At 30.7% G+C, this 14,184-nt stretch overlaps 1 protein-coding gene across 9 annotated transcripts in view; it reads right to left on the reverse strand.

The window, feature by feature from the left end:
- Positions 1 to 2,089: 2,089 nt before the first annotated feature.
- Positions 2,090 to 14,184, reverse strand: part of LOC134687317 (F-actin-monooxygenase MICAL3-like) — a 61,503-nt gene continuing 49,408 nt past the window's right edge. For 5 of the 9 annotated variants that reach the window (XM_063547510.1, XM_063547509.1, XM_063547505.1 and 2 more), the window contains 7 exons: positions 13,620 to 13,687; positions 12,252 to 12,456; positions 11,424 to 11,520; positions 10,457 to 10,530; positions 8,202 to 8,267; positions 6,703 to 6,817; positions 2,090 to 5,169 (listed from right to left, as the gene is read on the reverse strand). In XM_063547510.1, coding sequence (XP_063403580.1) covers positions 5,052 to 5,169; positions 6,703 to 6,817; positions 8,202 to 8,267; positions 10,457 to 10,530; positions 11,424 to 11,520; positions 12,252 to 12,456; positions 13,620 to 13,687 — 743 coding nt within the window. In that variant the 3' untranslated portion in view covers positions 2,090 to 5,051. Of the gene's footprint in view, positions 5,170 to 6,702; positions 6,818 to 8,201; positions 8,268 to 8,413; positions 8,432 to 9,160; positions 9,410 to 10,456; positions 10,531 to 11,423; positions 11,521 to 12,251; positions 12,457 to 13,619; positions 13,688 to 14,184 lie in introns of those variants that run through there. The other 4 variants (XM_063547511.1, XM_063547512.1, XM_063547514.1 and 1 more) reach the window with 4 other exon arrangements.

Here is a 14,184-nt window from a genome sequence, read left to right on the forward strand (position 1 = left end):
CATTTCCGGGTCGCCTTCTCTTCAATCTAAGTAAGATTTGTTGGGGGGTTTTCCACAATATAACATGTATAAAAACAAAATGAATGATGTGAGGGAGTGTCATTCTGGTCAACCCCATAGGGGATTGACGGCTTGAAGCAGTCTTTCCCCAAAAACTACGGCCTTACCAAACATTCTTGCTGCTTACAATTATCTGTATCTATAATGAACTTGGTGCAGTTAGTTTCAGTGGAAAATGAAAGTGAAAATTTACCTATTTTATGAAAATTGTTAAAAATTGACTATAAAGGGCAATTACTCCTTAGGAGGTCAATTGACCATTTTGGTCATATTAACTTATTTGTAAATCTTACTCAGCTGAACATTATTGCTGTTTACAGTTTATCTCAATCTATAATAATATTCAAGATATTGACCAAAAACAGCTAAATTTCCTTAAAATTACCAATTCAAGGGCAGCAACCTAACAACAGCTTGTCTGATTCATCTGAAAAATTAAGAGCAGATAGATCTTGACCTGAATAACAATGTTATCCCTTGTCAGATTTGCTCTAAATGCTTTGGTTTTTGAGTTATAAGCCCAAACTGCATTTTACCCCTATGTTCTTTTTTTAGCCATGGCGGCCATCTTGGATGGTTGGTCGATCACCAGACACATTTTTCAAACAAGATACCCCAATGATGATTGTGGCCAAGTTTGGTTAAATTTGGCCCATTAGTTTCAGAGAAGATTTTTCTAAAAGATTACTAAGATCTACAAAATGGTTAAAAATTGACTATAAAGGGCAATAACTCCAAAAGGGGTCAACTGACCGAAATACTCATTTGTAAATCTTACTTTGCTGAACATTAGTGCTGTTTACAGTTTATCTCTTTCTATAATAATTTTCAAGATATTGACCAAAAACAGCAAAATTTCCATAAAATTACCAATTCAGGGGCAGCAACCTAACAACGGGTTGTCTGATTCATCTGAAAATTTCAGGGCAGATAGACCTTGACCTGAGTAACAATTTTACCCCAGTCAGATTTGCTCTAAATGCTTTGGTTTTTGAGTTATAAGCCAAAAACTGCATTTTCTCCCCTATGTTCTATTTTTAGCCATGGCGGCCATCTTGGATGGTTTGCCGGGTCACCGGACACATTTTTTAAACTAAATACCCCAATGATGATTGTGGCCGGGTCACCGGACACATTTTTAAAACTAGATACCAGTAGTTTCAGAGGAGAAGATTTTTGTAAAAGTAAACAACGACAGACGAAGACGGAGACGGACAAAGGACACCAAGTGATGAGAAAAGCTCACTTGGCCCTTAGGGCCAGGTGAGCTAAAAAGGAACGAAAATTGATTTGCCGGACTGACGGACGGAGAGACAGAGAGACAGAAGAACTGAGAGCAAACCTAAAGTCCCCTTCAACTTCAGTCGGTAGAAGACTAATAGTAAAGATGTATGCATGAAATATCAAACAGCCACAATAACTTTTTCAGTTCATACATACAGGGATCCAGTTAACCTATATTACATGATGTCAAAAGGTAATGGATATAAGAATCAAGGTGGATGGATGTTTTACATACAGGGATCCAGTTAGCCTATATAACATGATGTCAAAATGTAATGGATATATGAATCAAAATGGATGGATATTTAACATCCAGTGGCAAATTAAAAGCATATTCAGGACAGGAAAATGATAATTTGATATCAATATGAACCCAGTTTTGTACTGGATTGACTATTTGAGCCAGATTTTAATGTCCTTCTTCACAAGGTAACAGTCTCTCCAACTCTGGTATACTCTTCAACCAAATGAAATGTCCATGTGTATTCATGTTACGTTTTGTGTATGATTAGATAAAAGTAAAATAACATAAATGTCCTACTTCATAAGGTTACAGCCTTTCCAACTCACAACTGACCAGTCTTGGCGTTCTTAGCAGAGAAACACAAATACTAAGTTTCATGTTTTGGTTTGACCTGGCCAGAATTTAAATTAACAACCATTGGCATTTAAGGCTAAAAGCTTCTACAAGATAACAGAGGCGATATAAATTGAGATAAAATGGGCATAATGAAATAAGATAATTTTTAATAATTTTCATTATTTTAATGGCCATTCTTCACAACCCTGATAGCTATATACATAATAAATATGCAAGCGCTGTACAACCAAAATATAATGTGACTAGACATATGTGTAAAAGAATAGTACAAATGATAAGTCCTAAAAAGTATACAAAATAAATTAATGGTCTTACATGAAAGTCAAGTAGTTACTTGTTTTTATTCATGATGATGACAAATATCGTTGAAATAAATAAAAATTATACAAGTTATATGTGAATCTTAAAGAATGCTAGTATTTGATACTATGGTCTGAAAAAAATAAAATTCACATAATTTGTACATTTTTATTCATCGTATTAATTAAACACATACTGAACACTAAAATCAGGTGTAATCTCAATGTGTGCATAGACTACACTACCTTTAATACATATACATTTTAAAATTAGTGATAAGGACTTTTGTAGTCCCCAGTTAAATGCAGAAATTTTAGTCCCTCGAACCAAAAACTATTAAAGTTTACCTTAATAATGATATACTAGAAGAAAAAAACTAATACTTCTGAATATGTGATTTTCTTTTTGTTCCCACATAAATATAATAAATGTGTTTTCCTATCTTTATTATCTATATTCTAAATATCAATTTATGTAAATCTTTTTTGTGTCTGGCCATCCAACTACCTTTATATTTATACCACTTAGATGCTTTTGTTTATCTTTGACAACAAATAATCAACCCTTTTGAATATTTTTGTGGGCAACTTGTCTGTATAACAAAAATTATAACTGAACATTGTCACCTCATTATGTGTCATGGAATATACTCATTTGATCTATTGCTTATTGAAATTTGTTCTTGAAACTGATATAAAAATATTCAATACTTGATACACATGAATATTGGCACTCTTACTACATCTTCTTATATCTATGAACATGTTTTTTTTGTATTTGCATATCAAATCATACACTGAAAATTGCAACCACTAAACGTCAAATTAACTTATAGCAAAAATCTGCATTATTGCTTTCAGAATGAGAAACATTTTCCCGATGCTTTCAAAGTACAGTACACTTTTGTAAATAAATCTTGATTACAATATTTTATGACCATATCTGAATTGCTTTCCTATACATGTAATGCATTTTAAGTCCATATTATAAATCTCATTTGATAATATTGGCAAAAACTTGAATAATAGAATTTTGAAACCTTGACCTTTTAAGCATGTTGTCCTTTTAAAATTAAGCTGTACTTAATTTGAGTCTCTGAATGAAGACAAAATCATGATGTGTAAACTAAATAATCTTGTTGTCACATGAGGATCATAATGTAATGTAAAAATCCTTTAATTTAATTTGTTTCATTTTATCATCGTAAAAGTCCAAAAACAAATGTAATGTTTTTTGTTTTTTTTAACAAAACAGGTATATCACACAACTCCATGTTGTTTTTCTTAACAAGATATGTTGCATAATATTTTAAAATAAACAACCAAGATATATATCTTCAAAATCACAGCAAAAAACTGTAGCAAATAACAAATTCTGAATTAACATGAAAAATTTCTCTTCTTGGCAGGTATTTTTATGGTACCTTTGACTTTATACTTGTAGCTAAAAGCATTTCAACCATTCAGCTTCATATGTTATAATTTTTTTGAGTTAATAGCAGTTTTTTTGTAACACTGGTTTACTTCCATATCATTTATTAATATCAAATCTTTGTAATATCTATGTTAAGTCTTTTAAATTATTCATCAGATTAAAACTTGCAAATCCAACAATTTCTATATTTTTTTAAGTAAAGCAATTACTGTTTGTGTAAATCAAAGAAGTATTAAAGCGTGTATTAAACCCATGATAAACAAAATCGTATTATTATGTTTAACATCAACCATGAAAACTGGTTTGTGTATCAAATCTGAGCCAACCTTTTATTACTGATATAAACTTAAAATCCATCTTTGACAGATTAAAATGGCAGTGATTAAATCATGGTGAAAAGTTGAAAAATATGAACAATTTTGGGTTAAAAATAATATTTTTAAATGCATAAATTGCTTCTACATATTATATTTCCCCTCAAGATGACCTACAAATAAATAAGTATTTAAATCCAATATCTAATTGGTATGAAAAATTGTGACCCTATGAAAACATTCTATAAATGTTTGTAAAAAGCAACAAAACTGCCACCTTAGCTTTATTTGCTATTTTTCTAATGGGTGTAACCTACTTTCAACAACTCATTGAATGACAGAGTTATCTCCCATGCACACTACACATTAGCACACACATACACACACCTATAATGATTATTTACATTGTATGAGACATTGCACATATTGGTACCTTCACAGAAGGTTTTGATGAGGATTTGTACAATCAAATCATCAACAAACTCAGAAAATAAATATGAATCACTTCTTTACACATAAATGAACTCACAATTTCACAATGATTCTTGTTAGAAAGTTCTTTAAGATCTAAAGTCCTATCACTTTAAGGTGCTTATACATGTTATATGTACCAGTTGTTAATTATTGTCCTATCTATACTACAAGTATTTTTTAAAACTATATTCAGATACCTCGAGGTGTCTTGTCTAATAAAAATCTTGTTTGCATTTTTTAATTAATTAACATCAGTTATCAACCACACACAGAGATCAATTTCTAAACATTTACCAAGAACATCAGCCTTACCTTCAAATTTTGACCAGAAAATGAAATAAGTTAAATTTTTTTTGGTGAAAAAGAAACCTCTCATTTTACTAAATCAACACTTGATGCTTTTTGTGAAACTCCCTTCCTTTCTATTATGCAAAATAATTGGTCCTCATTTTTATCGAAACCACAACTTACAGAACTTTCTTTTGAATGCAAAGTACTGTCAAATGAACATATCCCTTCAGATGGCCAGAAGTCTTACACTGCAGATATTTATGGTTTTAGTACAAATCATATGAAATAGTTTGTTAACATGATAGTGGGAATCCACATGAATTCTTCAAGTGTCGTGTATGATCTATGGGATCCAAATCAAAACCTTTGGCACGCATCATGACCATTAAGTCTCGGTCTTCTTCTCGCTCTCTGGAAAAAGGAAAATGTGACATGTTATAAGTTAAAACAAAATAAAAGTTATATTTAATGTTGTAGCTTATTTTGTTCCTTAACTTATGCTGTTTAGACATATAGTATCATTTTTAAATTCTAGATTTGTTCAATTACACGTAAGTACATTGTTAAGTACAACTTCCAATTATGTGAACATTTAAACAGGCAAATTTCTATTATTACCAAATGACATTAATATAGCCCACAGAAGAATGTCTAAATTTATACCAGTAAAATAAAAGGTATAAAGAGTGTGACTTATCAATCAACCATTGCTATTCCCAGCTGACCGGACGCTTGAACTTTAAACGTCATACAACAATCACTTTTCCATTGTGGGGTCAGATATTTGTTTTATGACGTCAACATGTTATGGGAATCTGTGTGATATCCATTAATGGCGGACAAATAGGGATAAGGTGTATTATTCAAGAAAGAATTAAAACTGGATCCTTGAAAAAAACTGAATCCTCCAAATATGCCATGTTTTCAGATTTAAGAGCACTTCTTACATCTTTGAAGTACAACAAGAGGAGCGGATTGTACCTTCTTTGTAAAGTTTATACTTCAGGGGCTACCCAGCATTTTAGTAGATTTGGTTAGTTTAATTTTCAAAATATTTGCTTTGACCTATTTGCAAAAATATGAAGATTTCTAGAAATTTGAACCACTCGATTTACAGGATTTATATAGCAGTTTGACACACAGTTTTTATGTTGAAAAAAATCCTTAGTTGTTCTGAACCCTCTTAAGTATATTATTATTAATCTTTAACTAATCATGCAAGTTTTTCTTATAATAGGAAAAATCTATATACATTCAGGTAATTTCTAAACTGATTATGAAACTTTGATAATCCTAACATTTAAATCCATGCAGTTAATAAAACTATGTATTGCTATACTGCAAAATTACTGATTTTATATTAAATGATTAGTTCAAAACTATCCTTATATACTATTAAAACCATTTAAATAATAATGACAATTCTGTCCCCCTTGCATGTGACATCATAGAATGAGACTTATCCCTAATATACAATCAAGAACAACACAAAGGGTGTCACATGTGAGGCAGAATCTAGTAACTCTTCCAGAGCACCGGTGAACACCTCTGTTTTTGGTGGGATTTGTGTTGCTTAATCTTTAGTTTTCTATGGTGCATTTTGTGGATTGCTGTTGGTTATTCTTTATACTTTACTTTTTGCCATGGGGTTGTCAGTTGAGTTTTAATACCCCTTCGGTCTCATAAACCAGGTTATTTAAGGACCCATTATATAGCGTTAATGCAATCATAATATAGCATTCTGCCCTCCAAACAGGAAGCATCAGTTTCATTTTTTATTTCCGCCTCAACACATAAATCAGGTTATTTAAGGACCTATCATATAGCGTTAATGTAATCTTAATATAACATTCCGAGTGTTTTGCACCCTCCAGACAGTTGGCATCAGTTTCTTTTTTTTTATTTCCGCCACAACACATAAATTAGATTTTCTTTTTTGAATACCTGACTCTATCTTCTTCGATCATTTTAACAAGGTTATTTTTCTCTTCAACAACCTCTAGCAATTCATCAAGGATTCGTTTCTCCTCTGCTGCCTGTTCAGGGGTCTTTTGCTCATCTGTAAATTAATGTTAGCCATAAAAAAGACATGCACAAGCAAAAAATAAAAATAAATAAAACTTCTACCATACAGAATAAGTCAAGTGATGAGATTTAGTACTGCTATCTTTAAATTAATATTATAGTATACTTTATCTTTATCATAAACATAAAGTTAAAAGACAATAAATTTATAATCATAAATCTTGACTTTTTCTGAAAATTGAAAATAAAAAAGATGTCTACCATATTATAATAAAATGATCAGAAAATAAAGAATTAGTTAGATGCAAATTGAGTGTGCGTACCGCAGGTAAATAAATGTTACTGTGAAAGCAGCATTGAAAATAAAATTTACACACCAGTGTTTATGTTGTGACTGTGTGAAATTGATATATGTATGTGTTCATTATTTTCTCTATCTATTAACTGGTAAGTAACATGACTGATTTCCAAATTAAAAAAACCCCTGACAAATGAAAAATTTTGTAGTTTTCAGGAATAGATTGTTTCCCAATCTATTGTTTATACATTGAATTTTTTCAATATATAATAATTAGTGATTTTTGATAACAATGCTGGGATTAAACAGTTAAAGTTAAATATATGATAAATCAAAATACAATTGAAAGGAGACCGATAAGAATCTACAGAATCATTTTGTGCAACTCAAATAATTGGTCCCCCCACCACCCTTATCTAGAATGATAATCAGGAATTTCTTACTTAAAATTGAGTTTACTGAATATTTTTAAGCATGAACAAATTTCAATCAGTCATGTTGGAGTATACTTTGTTGTGTATCAAAGCAGGTACAAAACTTTTTGGAATTTTTTCACATGAATTACTATGAATAGTTTGTAAGATGAGTAGAATAAATGTGCTCGCTAGTCTTCATAAATGTATCTCCCATGAAAGAACAGATAAGAGGATAGGTAAAAACATCTACTTATAAAAGAATGATTTTTTTTCTACGAGCACACAAGCTGATAGCTGTATATATTATTAATTGGAAAAAAGATATTAAATTGCTTTAAAATATATACTATTAGAAAATCTTTTTCTACTTTTAATACTGTATGTTTAAAGAAGTATGAATGTTTAACCATTTCTGTTATTAAAAATATAAATGTCTGGAATATGATTTATTTATTACGAGTATAAACTTTTGATATCTGTCGTCTTTAAATCCTGTCTATAAATAGTTCAAAATCTCAGTATTTATGACTTACACCAAAAATCAATTGAAACAACCCATGGTATCCCATGTCCCACTGCCATCAAACAGAAAAAATATAGGTTTATAAGGAAAAAAATTGTAAGTAAATCTAATGTTAACTGTTGGAAAAAACTTGGAAAAAATTTGGAAATAAAATGGAGCAAAGCAGGAAGTGAGAACTCACATTTCCGAGGTAAATAAACCTCGGTCATCTCGCTCGTCGAGAATCGGTTACTTCTACGACCTGTTTCTGAATTAAATTTGCACATTTTAAGCAATTTTTATTGAATTGTAGAAAATAATTCAAAATTTTATACAGCAATATTTAGCAAACCATTGCACCAATAATGACAACAAAAAGCTTAAGGCATCTAGCATATGCTCAAATGAACATACCGTACAATAACCTGGATCCTTAAGGAAATAACAAGGAAACAGAACACATAACTACACAATACACATCACGAGTAGTTGAACATGGTGACAATTCACTGATAAACAAACAAGTAGGATAAAGTGGGAACATAAATCTAACAGGAAATATATATGATTTTACAATTTTTATGATTGATGTATGTTTTCCTTAGTATCAAAGTGCAATCACTCATCAATACAACAACATGTGCTCATTATAAATCATCACTCAAAAGATGACCCTATTACCATATATATATATATATAACCCTTTCCACATGTATAAATGCATGACTGAATCCTTTGCAGGTCTTTATACTACACACACAATTGTTGAACAATGGACACAAATGCGAGATTAGAGAATTCGTTTTTCAGGAATTGTTGCATACAAATTATGTTTTTCTAATTTCAAAATCAATATCTATCTTGTCACATTTTTTCAATGAAAAAACATTTTTTTTTTTTCTTTCTGAAATTAGCTTTGAGCTATTAATTTTTTTGAAATACTGTGGATTCATCATTATTTGTTGGATACCAATTTTCTTTGTATACCTCAATACAGGAAAACCATGAATTTGTATGTTAAACAAATTGAAAATTTCTTTCAAGTTTATGGCAAAATCTGGCAAAATCAAATATCAACGATACCATCCAAGAAAGTTAGCTTTACAAAAATAAAAGAATCCACAGTAGACATGCTTTGAAAGGGCAAACTTTATTGACAATCAGGGGGAAAAATTTCTTTGCATCAAAATGCACTCAAAAATTGTGAAAAAAAAAACTCGTGAAACATTGTCATCATAATCTGGTGTATGGTATTTTTTCGTACCTCTTTTCCAACCCTGCATGACTAAGGATTCAGTTATAGAACATAAGGGTGATGAGACATAGTGAAATGAGAACACTGTGAATTGTCACCCACACATAAAAAAAACATTATCTGTGAAGATAAACTACCTTTCAGAAGTAATTTAACTAAAAACAAAATGGAATTTGTTTAAAAATTCTCATTAAAAAAAATTAATGTGCCGAAAAACATGGATATTTCCCACACATAGATTTGACTCCCAATATAAGAAATTGAGCCGATTTTCAACTGAGTTATAGAATAAAAAAATATACAAATACATGTTTTTATAATAAAATGTAGAAATAGTGCTTGCCAAGAACCATTGTTTTGTGCAAACTGGGAGACCAGAATGAAACCAAATACCAAGCCAAAATAACCAATGCCCTTAATGTGTAAGTGTGGGAAACTTTACCATATACGGCACATTTTCTAAACATTTCTGACAATGGACAATCCTGAACTTGTAATTTTAAAATACCTATGAAACACAATTAAATATATACTTTATTTGGCATTAAATTTTTGACGGATTCATACATTTGATCTAATAATTTTTTATATACTTTTCATATCTACAAGTAACATGTTCAAGTAGATGTTAAATTTTACGTCATATTCTATCTGTTTATTGCCTATATGCATCTACTCCCTACTAATATCAAAGTTACAATATATTTGACCTCTAGATGTCTACATCTTAGGTTGATGTCTCATTGTACATACCACATCTTCTTTTGTTCACAGTGATAAATTTGTAAATTAAGTCTCAGTTTGGGGTTTTAATTTTCTCTACATAAAATGAACACCTAAAGTTTTTTATGTGTGTGGCAAGAATACAAGCTGATTCTGTGATGCTAAACAATTTATGATGCACTGATGATGAAAAGCAAATCTCATCATAAGACATTTTAGTCATACGAATGTTAGTAAATCATGCACAAGATGCCATCCATATCCTTCTCTATTATCTCAGTAAGTTTTCGGCCTTTAAAAATTAGAAAATTCTTCATTATTGATTGTTACCATCAAAATAACTGTCCAGATAAGATTTTAAATGGAACGAAGAAAGTTACCAAAATTTGAAAATTAAAGATTCAAAAATGCAATCTTCCATGCAAGTGACTATTTGTACATTCAAATAATGCAAATTAATAGTTGAAAATAAAACTTACTGTTGATAGCCATTCTTTCTCTAAGTTCTTGTTCTAATCGGCCATGTCTGTCTTCTAGCTCCATGTATTGGGCACTACAATAGTTAAGTCATACTTTACAATTGTATCAAAGAACAGAGTTCCAATGTTTTTACACATATTTTATTTATACAAGGCAAAATGAAAAAACAAATAAAAACACTTTTGTGTTTTTTCTTAACTTGGAATTAATATCTTGAGAAATGAAGGATTCAGAGCAAATCCAATGTGAATTCCATTATATTTAATATTTCCAAGGGACATAACTCATAATTTCATCTAAAATCATTTTTTTTAATTTATTATCTCCCTTGATTTTTTTTCTTTCACAAAAAGAAAACAAGAATGTGTCCATAGTACACAGATGCCCCACTCGCACTATCATTTTCTATGTTCAGTGGACCGTGAAATTGGGGTCAAAATTATAATTTGGAATTATAATTAGAAAGATCATATCATAGGGAACATGTGTAATAAGTTTCAAGTTGATGTAACTTTAACTTCATCAAAAACTACCTTGACCAAGAACTTTAACCTGAACTTCGCACTATCATTTTCTATGTTCAGTGGACCATAAAATTGGGGTCAAAACTATAATTTGACATTAAAATTAGAAAGATCATGTCATTGGGAACATGTGTACTAAGTTTCAAGTTGATTGGACTTCAACTTCTTCAAACGGACGCACAGACGGACGAACAAACAGAGGCACAGACCAGAAAACATAATGCCCCTCTACTATAGTAGGTGGGGCATAAAAAGAAAAATTGAATGTGGTGTTGAAATCATGTCGACTCTTAACTTGTCACAAGCCAAACAATATAAAATGTGCAATTGTTTTTTTCTCTACTAATGGTCAACTAAATATAAATGCAATTAAATTTGCCCAACTCTTAACCCCTGTTATTGAAGTATCTCTATCTCTACTATATATAGGATATGGACTTACTTGACCATAAGTTCAGATTCATATCTGACTAAAGCATTTTTCTCATATACCAGATTAAACCATTCCTGCATCAATCCTGCCTCATCTCGTCCTGCATCTGGAAATAGAACTAGAAGTTTAAGGTGGTACCAAACACTACAGGTAACTCTGTAAAATCAGCTAAATGATTTAATTACGTTACGTTATTTAACGAATATTAAGCTTCTCTATGATCAAAATAAGTGTTTGGTAAACTGCTATACAACCATTGTAATTTTTCTGATTAAATGGTTGATTCAATATTTTTTTTCTTCTTTCAAATTTTTGTCAAAGGGTTAAAGTAAATACTTTATCAAAATTTTGTGAAAATTAAACGAGCCAAATTAATTTTAGTGAAAGTGTTGGGTACCACCTTAAATCAATACTGTATTGTTCCAGATTGCACACAAGGTGTAACTGCTACCGCTTGTTGTAACGTTACCTATTTTAGAGTTCCAATACAAGTATCATTGCAAGCAGTAATACTAAGCCTTAATTTGTGTCTTATTTAAACACTCTTTGATAGTATTCATTAAAATCAGACAGGGATGTTTTTGTTTTTTCTGAATATTCAGCAACCTATAATCAATCAATCCATCATACAAATCAGACAATCAGCAGGCTGTTGTCTGCTCTTTGGTCGGGTTGTTGTCTCTTTGACAAATTCCCCATTTCCATTCTCAATTTTTAACTTTGATATCAAGTATTTTAGGTGCCTTTCTTCATAATTAAAGAATACCAGAAAATATATCAAATAAGGTACACCCTATACTCTGATAGTATTTATTTCCAGTTTAATGGCATAAATACCTTCTCCTTCTCCCCTTAGAGCTTTCTCCACAACAACTCCCCTCTCCTCTAACTCCTTTTGTTTAACATCCACCTCTTCTAGTTGTCTTTGTATCTCCTGTGCTATCCTCAATCTCTTCTGTTCTTTCTGCTTCAACTGTTTACGAGCTGCTGATTGAACACGGCGAGCAATCTTTATATTCAGTTCATCCTCTGTTAAATTTCTCTGAAATGGTAAATTGTTCATTTTAGTTCAATATACTTATTGCTATATTGTTACATTAAGACCAGTTACTGTAAACCAACTTATTTTCGCGAATACTTTATTTCGCTTTTATACCCAGCTAGTCAACTTCGCGGTGATTTTATTTCATGATTTTCTTATTTACTTTATGTAGTAATATAGGTAAATATACAAGTTATTCCTTTTCGCCACGATGTAATTTTGTGTTATTTTTCTACTCGTGAAAGTCACAAAAATAAATCGCGAGCGAAATTTAGTTGGTTTACAGTATTGCTTCAAATAATACATGTTTTTATTAATTTGAATCTCGTTATGATTTGATTTTCTTTACCTGTGGCAGAAAACTATGAAGAAACAAAATCATCATAGATACCAGGAATTTTGTATGCCAGACACACGTATCATCTTTAAAATACTCTTCAGTGACACTCAAATCAAAAGCTAAAAAAGCCCCCAAAAGTACAAAGTTGAAAAGAATTGAGGCCAATTTGAGAGCCCACATTTCTGAAAGATTTTGTCAAATACAGTATTGAGGGCCCACATTTCTGACAGGTTTTGCCAAATACAGTATTGAGGCCAATTTGAGGGCCCACATTTCTGAAAGGTTTTGCCAAATGCAGATAATCATGAATAGCCTATCAAAGTGAACAAGTCTTCAGTTTAAAGAACCTTCTTCTATTGATCTGTAAGAAAAACAAATTCCAATAACAACAATTTAAAATTGAGAATGGAAATGGGGAATGTGTCAAAGAGACAACAACCCAACCATAGAACAGACAACAGCAGAAGGTCACCAACAGGTCTTCAATGTAGCAAGAAATTCCCGCACCCGGAGGCGTCCTTCAGCTGGCCCCTAAAATTGTGTTTTCTGCATTTATTTTGATACTTCATCTATTTCTGTTGGTAGAATCAATTCAGTTTTTTTCTCAACGTCATATTGTTTCTTTAAAGAACGTAACACCAATACTAACCATCCACATATGAAATATACACTGTCTCCTGTAGCTTTTAACCAAAGATATTGATAGAAATGTATAGGAGGTAAGATAATTTTTCTTAAAATAATCACACAATTAATTTTTTAGTGCCCTTTATCAGTTGATATTTTTAATGTTTATGTGTATACATTTCAGCATTATGCATACCTTAGATCTTCTATTAAGTGAGGCATCTGCTGACAAATGACTTTCATCTGAATCTGAGAACTCATCAACTGTAAACATACACAATATTTTTTAATTTGCTAAAAGCAGCATATATAACAATGTGAGTTTGGTTTAAACAACAACTTATATCATAACTGTTCATATAAATTCAGAAATTTTTGTGTGTAATTATTTATTGCAATTTTAAGCAATATATCCATGTACATAAATATCAAATTAGTACAAAATGGACATGTTTAATAAAATGATTTAATGATTCCTATTTATAAATCAATACTATCCTTATTACTTACTTTGGTAAAATATAGTTTGTAATTTTTCTCCAAAGAAAACATTATAAATAAAGGTCATTTAACAATTTTGAAAAATACCTTTTTTCTTTTCGCCTTTCAATTCTAAATCAGTTCTTTTCTTTTTATCTGACATATTTGTTTTTATTCCTTTACTTACAAATAAGTACATGTACAATAATTAAGAAACCTAGATATTTACTTCACAATAGAATAATCTATAAAAATCTCTTTAAAGATGTATCAGTTACAAG

The sequence above is a fragment of the Mytilus trossulus genome, chromosome 10 (assembly GCF_036588685.1).
Source record: "Mytilus trossulus isolate FHL-02 chromosome 10, PNRI_Mtr1.1.1.hap1, whole genome shotgun sequence".
NCBI lineage: Eukaryota > Metazoa > Mollusca > Bivalvia > Mytilida > Mytilidae > Mytilus > Mytilus trossulus.